The following is a 16,166-nucleotide window of genomic DNA, read 5'->3' on the forward strand; positions in this document are numbered from 1 at the left end:
CAAAATTTTAAATGAATAAACAGAAACAATGAGATTAAAAAATACAGGATACATTCTCTCTCTTTGTATCTACCCCTCTTTTTTCTCTGTGTGCATGTGTTTCTTTTGTCTTTCTGTTTCCTTCTTCCTCTCCCTCCTCTTCTCCATCTATCTCTTCTCTCAATCTGCTTAATTTCAAAGTCCTGGCAATACTCATCTTGGGTCTACAGTGCTACAGAAGGACAATGGTTTTTCCCTGTGCCATCTACTACCAGGAGTATACTTTCAAGCATGATCTTGGCAAATGTGTCAAATTATTTAATAGCTGACAGAAGAGGAGTGAATCTCATTTCTGACGTCATGTGGAAAATGACATTCTTACTGCAGAAATTTGTCCTGAACTAAACAACTTTCCACTGTCTGCACGGAGGGACATTTGTACAGAACTAGACATGCAGCTGCATGAAACAGCACTAGCTCGGTGTAAAAGCCCCTGAGTAAACATTCTAGAACCTCATGTGACTGCTGGAGCACAGTTAAAATGGCTCTAATATCAGTTTTAATAAAAAAAACTAATCAACACTGTTGTATTAGTTAATGCTTTGTGATGTAGATAGAATACAAAATGTGTATAAATTCATATTAGACATATGTCAAATAACAGTCTATGAACTTACCAGGGAGTGACAAAAATGGGAGGTGCAACATAGGATAAAATGAAGAAAGACACAGAGTTCTCTGTGTATCAACCAAACACCAGGTGCATTCCTGTGCTTGAAGGTACCCAGAGATGGTGAAAAATTAATAAATTTACTTTATTGAAAAATAAACCAAAATACCTACATTAATTTCTTTTTCCATTTAGTCCTAAACCCTGTACAAACTAAGGCCTTCTTTTGTCTCTACCTGTTCCACTGTCTGTGCCTTAGGCAGATCTCAGATACAAGCAGGGCAGACAATGCTAGAAGCCCAAGATTCTTCAGAGTTTGTTGCAAGGAGGAAGAACCTAAATAATTAATTGCCACTCTCCTTCTAAGACACCCAGACTTGGTAGCTCACAATCATGATTCTACAGAGAGAAAGCCAGGGACATAAAGAATGTCCATGAGTCTGAGGCTGGAGGGAGATACACAGTCAGTTCCAAAACAACATGAGTTAAAGAGAAAAACCTGTCTCTGGAAAATGAAAGAAGAGTAGAGAAAATATCCGGAGGAAGCACAATGTGGGCAGGAGAACAGCAACAAATGCTGAAAGAGGGAACACATGCAGTCAGCCTCATCATCAGTCCTTTTGCTGTTTGCTGATAAGTGCAGAACTCATGTTACATGCATCTGTCAGACAAAATCAAGACTACTGTGTCTAGAAATTTACTGTGCTATCACACTCTAGTGTAAGGATGCAGGAGCAAGCTGGTATAAGGATCAAAGGCGACAAACCGTGATTTGAACCCAACTTAGGCCAGTATAGCCAAATAAAAAAGTAAAAAAAAAAAAAAAGATTCCTGGACAAGAAACCAGAAAAGAGCCACAGTCTTGGGATTCACAATCTCCTACAAAGTGCTTTCAATGCACTCAGCCCTACCCCTTCAACATGGTCACAAAGGAGCCCTTTGATCTCTTCCTTTGTTCATGGACAGATGCAGACAGCTCACAATTCAAAAACAGTTTCTCAACCTAGTTGACTCAACCTAGGTGACCCTCTCCTTCCTGCCCAAGGCTACTGTCCCTATGTTTAATGTGTGTTGATGGGATAGATTTTGTTGGAATGTGACAGACCATATGCACATTATTAATACCAGTCCATGAATCTGGTAAGAAACACTGATATGATTTCCTAAGCTAAAAGGCAAGGCAAAAGGAACAGCCACATGAAGATTACCTCCTTTCAACAGCACATATCTCAGCATTCAGGGCTACTATTTCTCCATTATCTTGTCCACTCAATCCTGTCTTGCAGCTCAGAATCTGTCCTTCCCATTGGCTACTAACTGATTTATGACATCATTCTCCCTCTTAGCCTACCAGCACCTGGTAGAATCCTGGGGTTTCCATGGTACTGCCTGTAAACACATTTGGATCATTACAGGTAACCTGTAACCAGTTACCAGTAAGCTCTGTTTGATACTGGACACACTCGCTGGTTTGGTCAGCATATCAGACAAAGACTACCATTTATCCAGCTCAATTGTAGGGTGGAGTACTGTTACTCCCCATACAGAGCCCCAACCCCCACCAAACATGTCAGGTAAGGAAAGCAACTTTCAAATATTTTTGATCACATTTTTCCTTATTTTTAGAATATGTTTAAATCTTTAGAATACTAGCGATGACATGGATATAGATATCTCACGTTGAAAGTCATATTAACTTTTGTTCTTACTAAGAATGTGACTTCAGACACATAGTTTACCCTCAACTGATTCTTTATCCACCTCAGAGAGATTACAGTGTTACTATGGTCTGTGCTCTGTGCTGTTGAATCTTAAAAGAGAAGGAATGTGGGAGAGACTAAGAGGGGGCTAGACTCTGCAAAGGTAATTCTTCTAGTGAAAGAAATATTGAAGCTGTTACATGAAAGACAGATTCACAAGAACTGGGGGACAAAAAATCCAAAGATTAAAGATGAAGGGCTAGAAAACAGAGAAATAGAAGGAGTCAAACCTGCAGAGATGATCTTAAAAGAACACAAAGATAGTCTGGGACAGAATGTTGCAGAGAATCACACATTTTAAAATAAAAGTCTCAAGGCACTTTCATTTCCCAAGCCTTGTTTAGGCAACCATATTAAGATTCCTCTCAGCACAAGTTCATTGTCATATATAGAGAATATTATCACACTCTGGTTCCCGGCTTTTACCACATCTTGTGCAGAGTTTTCTGATTCTTGTATGCACTGGTTGTGTTGGATACTATCAGTTGGGGCTGAGAACTCCATACTCAGTTGTTCTCTGTACAACACTAACTGACACAGGTGGGAAATCCTCACAAGGCTTCCCCTCTCCAAGAGTTACAGGCAATTAACAGGAACAGAGGAAGAGTAAATCTTATTCAGGGATCAACCTTCTAATAGGTTACCAAATCCCAAAGAGTCAGCCCTAAACACATGTACACACCACAAAATGTGAGTAGCAGGTTGTATACATAAAGTCATAAACACACAGGTGTTTAAGAGTTATACTTATATAAGATTTCATCAGTTACAGGAGTGGGAGGGACAAAGGAGGAGGTAGCAAAGTAAATTAAGTAAATAAAATATTCATGTACAAACTCCCTGACATGTAATTTTTAAAAAACAAAAATACCCTCAGAGTATAGATAAGATTGGTGGTCCTGGTACTCAACTATAATAGCAGCATGTCAGATCCAGAGGCAGGTTGGTTTCTGTGATTTCAAGTCCAGCCTACTCTTAAGTAAACAGTCCATGCCTCTTTACATAGATGTGCACAGAACAGGGAAAAGGCAGTAGCTTGAGAAGCTATCTAAGGCTCTCCTACCTCTAAACACTGCTACTGTAGGACAGAGTTTTGAGGCAATGTCACAGCAGGTATAAGAGCAAGACAAAGCAGGGCAAAGAAGGAATATGTCTACGTTGGAGCAAAGTTTGAACCAGATCAACTAGGAATTCCATGCCCACAGAGGAGGATCAGGTAGCTCATCAAAGGAGTGTCATTCTGGCTAGTGCCAAGAATCAATCTGAGCACTTGCAATTGGGATGCTAGAGGAAACTTCAGTCTTAGTCAATCACAGCTAGTACAAACTGGATATAGCACCACTCCCCAAAGTAACCTAGAAAACACCAACCTCACCATTTTCAACTGTCTTCTTCCTCTCTACAGAACATTTCCAAAGTTCACCTTTCTTTTGGATAGAAAGCACTCTGCACCCTTCTCTGCCTCTGCTGAGCAACTCCATACAGCCTGCAGGAACGGTGTGCAACTTTTCCAGGGTCTCCACCCCAGATGTGAGTTCAGCATGGCTTCTACCATCAGCATCCAGTACTTCTCTCCAGCCACTCATGGGTAATGCCTATCTTAACCCACATGCTGGCACAACCACGCTGACAGTGCTAACAGAGCAGGGCCAGATTTCCACCTCGGCACCCTCCTATCCAGGTGCTCTCAAGTGGGATTGCACTGGAAACACTCAAGGGAGGGAAGATGCACTCCAGGAATTCAATATGACCCTCATTGACCAGGACACTACACTCTCCTCCCTGGCTGTGACAAACCAGTGTGATAAAATTTTAGATCCCAATGTCATAGTTCCTTTTTATCCAACACTGCCTGCCAGCTTTGTCCAGGTCACACCACCGCTGATGCCAAATCAAGGATACAGCCTGGCACCATCCTACCAGGAGGGCAGCCAGGTCTATTACTATGAGCACAACAACCTGGGCCCGCTGATAGCCGGAGAATTTGGGCAGTGTTTGCAGCCCCATGCCTCTGTGTCCTACCCTGGGAGTCAGACATCCGCACTCCAACCAGAGATGGTGATGGTGCTAAAGGAGATTCAGCCAAGGAATATCCAAATACCACTTTTTACCTCTGCCTTCTCCTATTCCACATCTGCTCAGTCCATGCCAGACAACGATCTTCCCGGTGAGTACAGATCCAGGAGGGAAGTAGTGGGATCAGCACTCCAAAGATATTGACCTCTACCTTTTAGTAGTGGACAGTCCACACAGAAGGAGAATGAGTCTCCTGACAGGTTAAGTACAGCTCTGGCTTTCCACCACCACCTTCAGACTCTATCAAAAGAGAGAATGCAAGTCCACAGTGAGTAGCATTCATCCTGTGTTAAATGACATCCATGGAGCACACCATAGTCACACATGTAACTAACTATACAGAATAATCCGTCCTATCCACCAATACACTGCAATAGACTCCTTCCTGGCCTATTATTGACCTTCTGTCTAGGAGACACTGAGGAATTGTTTTGGTAAAACGGAATTTTCCATGAGTTGAAATCCTCCAGAGCAATGTAGCTCAGAATCTGTCCTGGAGGTAGAATTCCTCCCAGATTCTCAGCACCTGTCCTGGAATATTCTGACACTTAAAATTGTAGAGAGAGTATGGCATAGTCAAGGTACCATTTCTAATTTGGCTAAGCCTGCTTGGTTTTTGTTTGTTTGTTTGTTTTATTTTGTTTTGTTTTTCTTTTTCTGTAGTACTACAGAGGTAATCTCTGTCAAAAAACATAAGATCATGCAGACATGTTCTCTTTACCGAGTATCACACAAGCCCAACAATTTCAAATTCTCATACCATTTTACATTCCACTTATAACATTGTGAAATATGGGACTGGAGAAAATGTTGGTTGTTTAAATGCTTGCCTTGCAGGAGAGCCTAAGTGGGTTTGCATACCTAAACGTACATAAAAAACCAAGATTCTGGGTTCATCTGAGTAAATGACATTATTCAAAGGGTCAGGTAAGTTTTTGGAAATTATGGATCAGACAACCTACCTAGTAGCAAAGTTCCACGAACATGAGAGGCGCTCTTCATAAAGACAAAGGGGAAGGAAAGTGAGGAGCACACATCCCGGTAATTTGGTAACTGACCTACTGAGGGTTTCCTTCACAAACCACACAAACAGGAAGGAAAATAAAAATATCTGAGAAAGCAGGACATGCAATGATCTGCAGAAACAAAGGAGTCACCATTGGTCTGCCCACAGAGGTAGCATCCAAGCTCTTCATCAAGAGCTCATAGGAATGTCCTCCCACTGCTGCAGGGGTCAAATGCTGTGGTCTATGAAATGGGGTTGGGGGTGGGGAGCATCTCATTTACCCCAGGCACTGACTTCTTACTTCACTCTTTTCCAGTGGTTCAAATGGAGACATCCCTGGGATTGCCACCTTCAGGCCAGACACAATGTCAGCTGCAGAGTCCAGAACTCTGCCACACCTGTGTCCAGGTTTCCCAGATAAGGCCACCAGCTGTCAACAGGGACAGGGCATTAACAGCCCCCATCCACAGTCCTTCAGAGTTCCTGGCCTTGCCTCCAGCTCCAAGCTTGGAACAACCAGAGGACAAAACCATGCCTGAGATAAAAGAGGGCACAAAAGAAAACCAAGACACACCAATCCTGACTTTGGAACACCCTCACTTGCAGCAGCCTCTGCACTGCACTGACACTGAGAGCCTCAGACAGAAGCCTGATTCAGATAATGCCCATTTGGGATGCATCTGCATGGTTCCGAAAGAGTTTGTGGGGCAAGAGAATGAGATTGGATCCAGCTTCGACTTTAAAGACATCACTAGACTTGAGGCAGACATTCAACTTCCCCAACTCCTAAACACCCTCACAGACATAGACCAAGATCAGTCCTGTGAAAACTGGAGAGTCACCAGTGGCCCCTCTGACCAGGTGAGGAAGAACAAACATAAATCCTTTGAGTTGCTTGAGGGGGCTCCTCAGGCCAAAATCCAGCACTGGGACCTGGTGGAGGGAGAGGGGGCTGTGGGTGTTGCTGGGGCCAGTGACAGGGCTATTGACAACATGGCAAAGCACCCAGAAGGCAAAGCTCCCAAAGGGCCCCCCATCAAGAACAGAAGAGCTAGAAAACAGAGGCAAGAAAAACTAAGTGGACCAGAGAACAAATCCAAGAAAACAGAGGAGCTTAAGCAGTCAAGGAAGAGAGTCAAAGCGGAAAAGGATCCCTCCATCCCCAAGACCAAGAGGAAGAGAAAACCACCTGAGCTCAGTCAAAACAGCTTCAAGAAGCCTCGAACCAACCTTGCAATGCACATGCTGGAGTCCGTGCAGGTCTTCCACCCACTGGGGAAGAAGAGTGAGAAGAAAACTGGCATCTCCTCCTTCAGAGGTCTGCAAACCTTCACCAGCAACAAAGATCCAGGTCCAGGCTCAGTTACTACAACAGTGTTAAACATGCCATGTGAGGGCCAGCATCCTCCCAAAAGCCCAGGAAAGGTCCAGGGATCAGAGAGCAGTGTTGACAAAGATTGCATAACTCCATCCCAGTATGAGCTGCCTCCAGCTGGGAAGGTCAAGTTAGTTCCTCTGCCTTTTCCAACTCTGGACAAGCCTCAATGCAGACCTGCTTCTAGAAAGCCCCTTTCCCTGGCTTTACACAAGCCCACTATATTTTACCCTGTGCAGCCTCACTCTCACTCAGCTCAACCTACCACACTCAGGCCACCCCAACCACCTCCTGTGAGCACATCTTTGATAGCCTCTGCCAAGCCAGCTCCTCCAATTTCCTCCAGTGCCACTGGACCTAATGTAACCAACCCCAACCAGTCTAGTGCTGTGCTCCAGTTGGCCACCTCGAGGCCTGTACCCTCCAGAGCCTCATCTAACACATCATTCCAGGGAGAGCTTGTTTCTGCTGCCAGGAACAAGGTACCATCGCCTCCCAAACCTCAAACCCAATATCTGCTGCATGATTTCAGCCGCCAACCCATTCCATGGAAGAAAGTCGACATTCTGGGACCAGTTGTCTCACAACCCATCACAAAAGAGCAGAGGCCAGAGAGGGAGGCCATGAAGAGGCGTGCCCAACAAGAGCGTGAGAATGCTGTCAAGAACCCCTCTACTGGGAAACTGCAGATTTTCCTTCAGAGGGAGAGGGATATGGAAATTTCTCAATATTATGGCTATGTAATGTAAGAGCACGCCAGATCATTGCAACAAAGTGATTTTTGACATTTACTTGAAGAGATACAGTGACTGATACAGATGTATATAAGTAAAGAAAAATATATAAATATATATACATAAGTACATGTTCAGAAATATAGAAGACTAAGTATATAGATAGATAGAAAAAACATACCCATATGAATTTTAATAGTTAGTAAAATTGCCATGTAATGTTAAGTTGGCTAGTTTATTCTGTTTCTCTTAACTGTGATGATTTTGTTTTTATTATATTCTATATGAACATAAACTTAAGAAATAGTTATTTAACATTAAATCAATTTAGAAAATTCTACGCTTGTGCTAAAATTATTTTCGAGCCTTTCATTCACTGGACATGATATATCTTGAATTACATACTGAATATTGAGCACACATTCCTTCCATTTCCATTTCTCACCTCTCAACAGAGCTCATACTCATTTTTATGCTACAGGGATTTTCTTCCAATTTTATGAATCATATTCATGCAGGATTTCACTTATAGAAGTATGATCTAGGACACATACATGGAAGAAAATAGAATTTACTGAGCCTGGTTAAGGCATGATAGTCTCCACTAAATTGTTTTCCTGTCGACAACATAATTTCATTTTTATGAATAAATTTCCCATTGTGTTTACACATCACATTTCCTTTATACTCTTCTCTGTTGTTGACACTAAGGCTATTTCCCTAATGTAACTGCTGTGGACTGTGGTAATAGCTGTTTTTGGTGTTAACCTGACTACATCTCTAATTAATTAAAACTCAATTTATTGGGTACACCTGTGAGGGGATTTTCTTAATTAAAAGTTATTAACTCATTTGAAGTACACATACTGAACATTAATCTGGATCTTCTTTGGAGGGAAGATCTACCTTTAATTTGGCCAAACCTATTTGTGTCACTCTATATAAAGAATGTGGACTAGAAAGCATTTTGTTCTTTGCTTGCTTGTCCTTGCACTTGCTATCCAGTTCATTCCTCTACTGGCATTACACCCTCATTCTTCAGGATTCCAGACAATGTATACTGAAGACCAGCTCAAATAGCCACATGGATTGAATAGGTACAGGACTAGTGTTAGATAGCCTTTTTTTTGTACTATTACTGTACTACAAGACCACAGCCTGTAAGTCATTCGGATAGATAGATAGGTAAATAGATAGATATATTCTCCATACATATTCATTCTATCAATTCTATTCCTCTAGGGAACTCTTAACTAGATATTCTGGCTATGCAAAGTGAGAGCCATGTACAAGTGTGCTACAATCAACACTGACAGGCAAATATGTCTCTAATATAGTGAATTGAATTCCTTTTTGTAAATACCCAGGGGTGGTATTACCTGGGCCATATGTTAGATTCATTTTTAATTCTTTGAAGAGTCTCCCCTCCACTGTGTTTCTGTTGTGTAGTAATTCTAGCAAACACTCATGGACACTTTTTTTTTTTTTTTTTTTTTTTTTTTTGCTTTTTGTGACAGAGTTTCTCTGTATAGCCCTGGCTGTACTGGAACTCACTTTGTAGACCAGACCTCCCTCGAACTCAGAAATCTGCCTGCCTCTGCCTCCCGAGTGCTGGGATTAAAGGGGTTCACCACCACGTCCGGCTTCCATGGACACTTTTAAAGGTCAATAGAATGTCTGTACTTCTGGTCAGCAGCTCCATCAGGAACTTGTGGAAATCATGTAGCCCTGAGTCGCACTAACTTTGGAAAATTCTTTAAAGATTTGTTTATTTTATGTATGTGAGTATGCTATCTGCATGTACATCTGAATGCCAGAGGAAGGTATCAAATTCTATTATAGATGGTTTTGAGCCTCCATGATTTTGCTGGGAATTGAACTCAGGACCTTTGGAAGATCATCCAGTGCTCTTAACCACTGAGCCATCTTTCTAGCCTGACTTTGGAGTTTTAAGCACAAAACTATATCTTGAGCTGACACATTTCAGTTTTCAGTAAGAGTTATAAAAACGCAGAATCATAGAAGTAAAAAGGCAAGGCTAATACATTTAGGGGCTTTTCCTGGATCCAGGAACTATGACCTAGGTGTTTGATGGTTAAGCCTTTGTTGCCATTTTTGGCAGGTGTAGGGGTCTACATGCTGAATTCTTTTTTTTTTTTTGATTTTTAATATTTTTATTACATATTTTCCTCAATTACATTTCCAATGCTATCCCAAAAGTCCCCCATAGCGCCCCCCACTTCCCTACCCACCCATTCCCATTCTTTTAGCCCTGGCATTCCCCTATATTGGGGCATATAAAGTTTGCAAGTCCAATGGGCCTCTCTTTCCATTGATGGCCGACTAGGCCATCTTTCGATACATATGCAGCTAGAGACAAGAGCTCCGGGGTTCTGGTTAGTACATCATGTTGTTCCAACAATAGGGTTGCAGATCCCTTTAGCTCCTTGGGTACTTTCTCTAGCTACTCCATTGGGAGCCCTGTGATACATCCAATAGCTGACTGTGAACATCCACTCCTGTGTTTGCTAGGCCCCGGCATCGTCTCACAAGAGACAGCTATATTTGGGTCCTTTCAGCAAAATCTTGCTAGTGTATGCAATGGTGTCAGCATTTAGAAGCTGATTATGGGATGGATCCCTGGATACGGCAGTCTCTAAAGGGTCCATCCTTTCATCACAGCTACGAACTTTGTCTCTGTAACTCCTTCCCTGGGTGTTTTGTTCCCAATTCTAAGAAGGTGCACAGTGTCCACACTTTGGTCTTCATTCTTCTTGAGTTTCATGCGTTTATCAAATTGTATCTTATATCTTGGGTATCCTAAGTTTTGGGCTAATATCCACTTATCAGTGAATACATATTGTGTGAGTTCTTCTGTGATTGTGTTACTTCACTCAAGATGATGCCCTCCAGGTCCATCCATTTGGCTAGGAATTTCATAAATTCATTCTTTTTAATAGCTGAGTAGTACTCCATTGTGTAAATGTACCATAATTTCTGTATCCATTCCTCTGTTGAGGGACATCTGGGTTCTTTCCAGCTTCTGGCTATTATAAATAGGGCTGCTATGAACATAGTGGAGCATGTGTCCTTTTTACCGGTTGGGACATCTTCTGGATATATGCCCAGGAGAGGTATTGCTGGATCCTCCGGTAGTACTATGTCCAATTTTCTGAGGAACCGCCAGACTGATTTCCAGAGTGGTTGTACAAGCTTGCAATCCCACCAACAATGGAGGAGTGTTCCTCTTTCTCCACATCCTCGCCAGCATCTGCTGTCACCTGAATTTTTGATCTTAGCCATTCTGACTGGTGTGAGGTGGAATCTCAGGGTTGTTTTGATTTGCATTTCCCTGATGATTAAGGATGTTGAACATTTTTTCAGGTGTTTCTCTGCCATTCGGTATTCCTCAGGTGAGAATTCTTTGTTCAGTTCTGAGCCCCATTTTTTAATGGGGTTATTTGACTTTCTGGAGTCCACCTTCTTGAGTTCCTTATATATATTGGATATTAGTCCCTTATCTGATTTAGGATAGGTGAAGATCCTTTCCCAATCTGTTGGTGTTTTTTTTGTCTTATTGATGGTGTCTTTAGCCTTGCAGAAGCTTTGTAGTTTCATGAGGTCCCACTTGTCAATTCTCGATCTTACAGCACAAGCCATTACTGTTCTATTCAGGAATTTTTCCCCTGTGCCCATATCTTCAAGGCTTTCCCCCACTTTCTCCTCTATAAGTTTCAGTGTCTCTGGTTTTATGTGAAGTTCCTTGATGCACTTAGACTTGACCTTAGTACAAGGAGATAGGAATGGATCGATTCGCATTCTTCTACATGTTAACAACCAGTTGTGCCAGCACCATTTGTTGAAAATGCTGTCTTTCTTCCACTGGATGTTTTTAGCTCCCTTGTCGAAGATCAAATGACCGTAGGTGTGTGGGTTCATTTCTGGGTCTTCAATTCTATTCCATTGGTCTATTTGTCTGTCACTATACCAGTACCATGCAGTTTTTATCACAATTGCTCTGTAGTAGAGCTTTAGGTCCGGCATGGTGATTCCACCAGAGGTTCTTTTATCCTTGAGAAGAGTTTTTGCTATCCTAGGTTTTTTGTTATTCCAGATGAATTTGCAGATTGCACTTTCTAATTCGTTGAAGAATTGATTTGGAATTTTGATGGGGATTGCATTGAATCTGTAGATTGCTTTTGGCAAGATAGCCATTTTTACAATGTTGATCCTGCCAATCCATGAGCATGGGAGATCTTTCCATCTTCTGAGATCTTCTATAATTTCTTTCTTCAGAGACTTGAAGTTTTTATTATACAGATCTTTCACTTCCTTAGTTAGAGTCACGCCAAGATATTTTATATTATTTGTGACTATTGAGAAGGGTGTTGTTTCCCTAATTTCTTTCTCAGCCTGTTTATTCTTTGTGTAGAGAAAGGCCATTGATTTGTTTGAGTTAATTTTATATCCAGCTACTTCACCGAAGCTGTTATTCAGGCTTAGGAGTTCTCTGGTGGAATTTTTAGGGTCACTTATATATACTATCATATCATCTGCAAAGAGTGATATTTTGACTTCATCTTTTCCAATTTGTATCCTTTTGATCTCCTTTTGTTGTCGAATTGCTCTGGCTAGGACTTCAAGTACAATGTTGAATATGTATGGAGAAAGTGGACAGCCTTGTCTAGTCCCTGATTTTAGAGGGATTGCTTCAAGCTTCTCACCATTTACTTTGATGTTGGCTACTGGTTTGCTGTAGATTGCTTTTATCATGTTTAGGTATGGGCCTTGAATTCCTGATCTTTCCAAGACTTTTATCATGAATGGGTGTTGGATCTTGTCAAATGCTTTTTCCGCATCTAACGAGATGACCATGTGGTTTTTGTCTTTGAGTTTGTTTATATACTGGATTACGTTGATGGATTTCCATATATTGAACCATCCCTGCATCCCTGGGATGAAACCTACTTGGTCAGGATGGATGATTGTTTTGATGTGTTCTTGGATTCGGTTAGCAAGAACTTTATTGAGGATTTTTGCATCAATATTCATAAGGGATATTGGTCTGAAGTTTTCTATCTTTGTTGGGTCTTTTTGTGGTTTAGGTATCAGAGTAATTGTGGCTTCATAGAATGAGTTGGGTAGAGTACCTTCTGTTTCTATTTTGTGGAATAGTTTGTGAAGAACTAGGATTAGATCTTCTTTGAAGTTCTGATAGAACTCTGCACTAAACCCATCTGGTCCTGGGCTTTTTTTAGTTGGGAGACTATTAATGACTGCTTCTATTTCTTTGGGGGATATAGGGCTGTTTAGATCATTAACCTGATCTTGATTCAACTTTGGTACCTGGTATCTGTCTAGGAACTTCTCCATTTCATCCAGGTTCTCCAGTTTTGTTGAGTATAGCCTTTGGTAGAAGGATCTGATGGTGTTTTGGATGTCTTCAGGATCTGTTGTTATGTCTCCTTTTTCATTTCTGATTTTGTTAATTAGGATGCTTTCCCTGTGCCCTCTAGTGAGTCTGGCTAAGGGTTTATCTATCTTGTTGATTTTCTAAAAGAACCAGCTCCTTGATTGGTTGATTCTTTGAATAGTTTTTCTTGTTTCCACTTGGTTGATTTCACCCCTGAGTTTGATTATTTCCTGCCATCTACTCCTCTTGGGTGAATTTGCTTCCTTTTGTTCTAGAGCTCTTAGGTGTGTTGTCAAGCTGCTAATGTGTGCACTCTCTAGTTTCTTTTGGGGGGCACTCAGAGCTATGAGTTTTCCTCTTAGAAATGCTATCATTGTGTCCCATAAGTTTGGGTATATTGTGGCTTCATTTTCCTTAAACTCCAAAAAATCCTTAATTTCTTTCTTCATTCCTTCCTTGACCAAGGTATCATTGAGAAGAGTGTTGTTCATTTTCCACGGGAATGTTGGCTTTCTATTATTTATTTTGATATTGAAGATCAGCCTTAGTCCATGGTGATGTGATAGGATGCATGGGACAATTTCAATATTTTTGTATCTGTCGAGGCTTGTTTTGTGACCAATTATGTGGTCAATTTTGGAGAAGGTACCATGAGATGCTGAGAAGAAGTTATATCCTTTTGTTTTGGGATAAAATGTTCTGTAGATATCTATTAAGTCCATTTGTTTCATAACTTCTGTTAGTTTCACTGTGTCCCTGTTTAGTTTCTGTTTCCATGATCTGTCCATTGGTGAAAGTGGTGTGTTGAAGTTTCCCACTATTATTATGTGAGGTGCAATGTGTGATTTGAGATTTACTAAAGTTTCTTTAATGAATGTGGCTGCCTTTGTATTTGGAGCATAGATATTCAGGATTGATAGTTCCTCTTGGAGGATTTTACCTTTGATGAGTATGAAGTGTCCCTCCCTGTCTTTTTTAATGACTTTGGGTTGGAAGTCAATCTTATCAGATATTAGAATGGCTACTCCAGCTTGTTTCTTCATGCCATTTGCTTGGAAAATTGTTTTCCAGCCTTTCATTCTGAGGTAGTGTCTATCCTTTTCTCTGAGATGAGTTTCCTGTAAGCAGCAAAATGTTGGGTCTTGTTTGTGTAGCCAGTTTGTTAGTCTATGTCTTTTTATCGGGGAGTTGAGTCCATTGATATTAAGAGATATTAAGGAAAAGTAATTGTTGTTTCCTGTTATTATTGTTGTTAAAGTTGGCATTTTGTTCTTGTGGCTGTCTTCTTTTAGGTTTGTTGAGGGATTACCTTCTTGTTGTTTCTAGGGCGTGACACCCGCCAGCTACCCACGACCCCCGCCACAGGATTTTGAGACTGCTGGTGAGTGGAACACAGCTTCTGCTCCAGTCCAATCACGCGGGACCTGAGACTGCTCTGGTTGGGGAGAGAGAAATCCGGCCTACATAGGGCCACAACCCACTTCCGGTCAGAAAAGCACCGGGGCAGCTGGGGCGCAGGGTCGACTGACACTCGCCAGCTACCCACAACACCCGCCACAGGATCTTAAGACTTCTGGTGAGTGGAGCACAGCTTCTGCTCCAATCCAATGGCGCGGGACCTGAGACTGCATTAGTTAGGGAAGCAGAAACCGGCCTGAGTAGGGCCACAGGCCTCATCCGGCCGGATCAGCGCCAGGGTAGCGGGAGAGCAGGGTTGCCTGACACCCGCCAGCTACCCACGACCCCCGCCACAGGATTTTGGGACTGCTGGTGAGTGGAACACAGCTTCTGCTCCAATCTTTAAACAGTGACAACGATAACAACTAACCCCAGAGATTACCAGATGGCGAAAGGTAAACGTAATAATCTTACTAACAGAAACCAAGACCACTCACCATCATGAGAACCCAGCACCCCCACTTCGCCCAGTCCAGGGCACCCCAACACACCGGAAAAGCTAGACACGGATTTAAAAGCATATCTCCTGATGATGATAGAGGACTTCAAGAAGGACTTTAATAACACACTTAAAGAAATGCAGGAGAACACTGCTAAACAGGCAGAAGACAATAAAGAGGAAGCACAAAAATCCCTTAAAGAATTGCAGGAGAACACTCCTAAAGAGTTACAAATCCTTAAAGAAAAACAGGATAACATAATCAAACAGGTAGAAGTCCTTACAGAAAAACAGGAAAACACATCCAAACAGATGATGGAAATGAACAAAACCATACTAGACCTAAAAAGGGAAGTAGACACAATAAAGAAAACCCAAAATGAGGCAACACTGGAGATAGAAACCCTAGGAAAGAAATCTGGAACCATAGATACGAGCATCAGCAACAGAATACAAGAGATGGAAGAGAGAATCTCAGGTGCAGAAGATTCCATAGAGAACATCGGCACAACAATCAAGGAAAATGTAAAATGCAAAAAGATCCTAACTCAAAACATCCAAGAAATACAGGACACAATGAGAAGACCAAACCTACCGATAATAGGAGTGGATGAGAATGAAGATTTTCAACTCAAAGGACCAGCAAACATCTTCAACAAAATTATAGAAGAAAACTTCCCAAATCTAAAGAAGAGATGCCCATGAACATACAAGAAGCCTACAGAACTCCAATTAGACTGGACCAGAAAAGAAATACCTCCCGACACATTTTAATCAGAACTACATGCTGAATTCTAAGGTCAGCATGTTGTTTCCTGAATGGTCTCAGTTGTGCTAAGTTCTGGGCCTGTAACAACTCCTATACACGATGTAAAAGCTTATATCCTTACCAGTGATACTGAAGATTTTTCTGCAAACTTGACAGTGCTCGTCATTTCTTAACTCAATTAGTGCCATTGATCACTTGTTCTTTAGTTGGTGGTAGTACTTGGGAAGGCTACATAACCTTCAGGAAACACAGCCTTCCTAGCACAAGTGGATAATTAGTAGTGGTCTTTACGGTTATAGTCTAGAAGTGGTTCTGGCCTTTCTCTTTCCAGGTCAGGCAGGACATGAGAAGCCACTGCTATACACTACACTGCTATTAACTGTGCCATTCCACCATGCCTGCCCTACTGTGATACACTCCAGATCTCTGAACATGAGCGCAAACAAACCTCCCCTCCCTGTTTCTGCCAGGTATTGTGTCACAGCAG

General features: G+C 41.7%; 1 protein-coding gene and 1 long non-coding RNA gene across 2 annotated transcripts in view; one reads left to right on the forward strand and one right to left on the reverse strand.

Moving 5' to 3' along the window:
* LOC147003320 (uncharacterized) overlaps positions 1 to 16,166 on the reverse strand; it is a 122,839-nt gene that overhangs the window by 60,656 nt on the left and 46,017 nt on the right. The window lies entirely within an intron of this gene.
* On the forward strand, positions 3,979 to 7,615 carry LOC147003322 (uncharacterized protein C2orf78 homolog). Its single transcript, XM_085840937.1, has 2 exons — positions 3,979 to 3,997; positions 5,808 to 7,615. Exons 1-2 carry the CDS (start codon positions 3,994 to 3,996, stop codon positions 7,613 to 7,615), a joined length of 1,812 nt encoding a protein of 603 aa, XP_085697063.1. The 5' UTR covers positions 3,979 to 3,993.

This window comes from Mus caroli, unplaced genomic scaffold (genome assembly GCF_978045245.1).
Source record: "Mus caroli unplaced genomic scaffold, Mus_caroli_1 scaffold_8, whole genome shotgun sequence".
Lineage (NCBI taxonomy): Eukaryota > Metazoa > Chordata > Mammalia > Rodentia > Muridae > Mus > Mus caroli.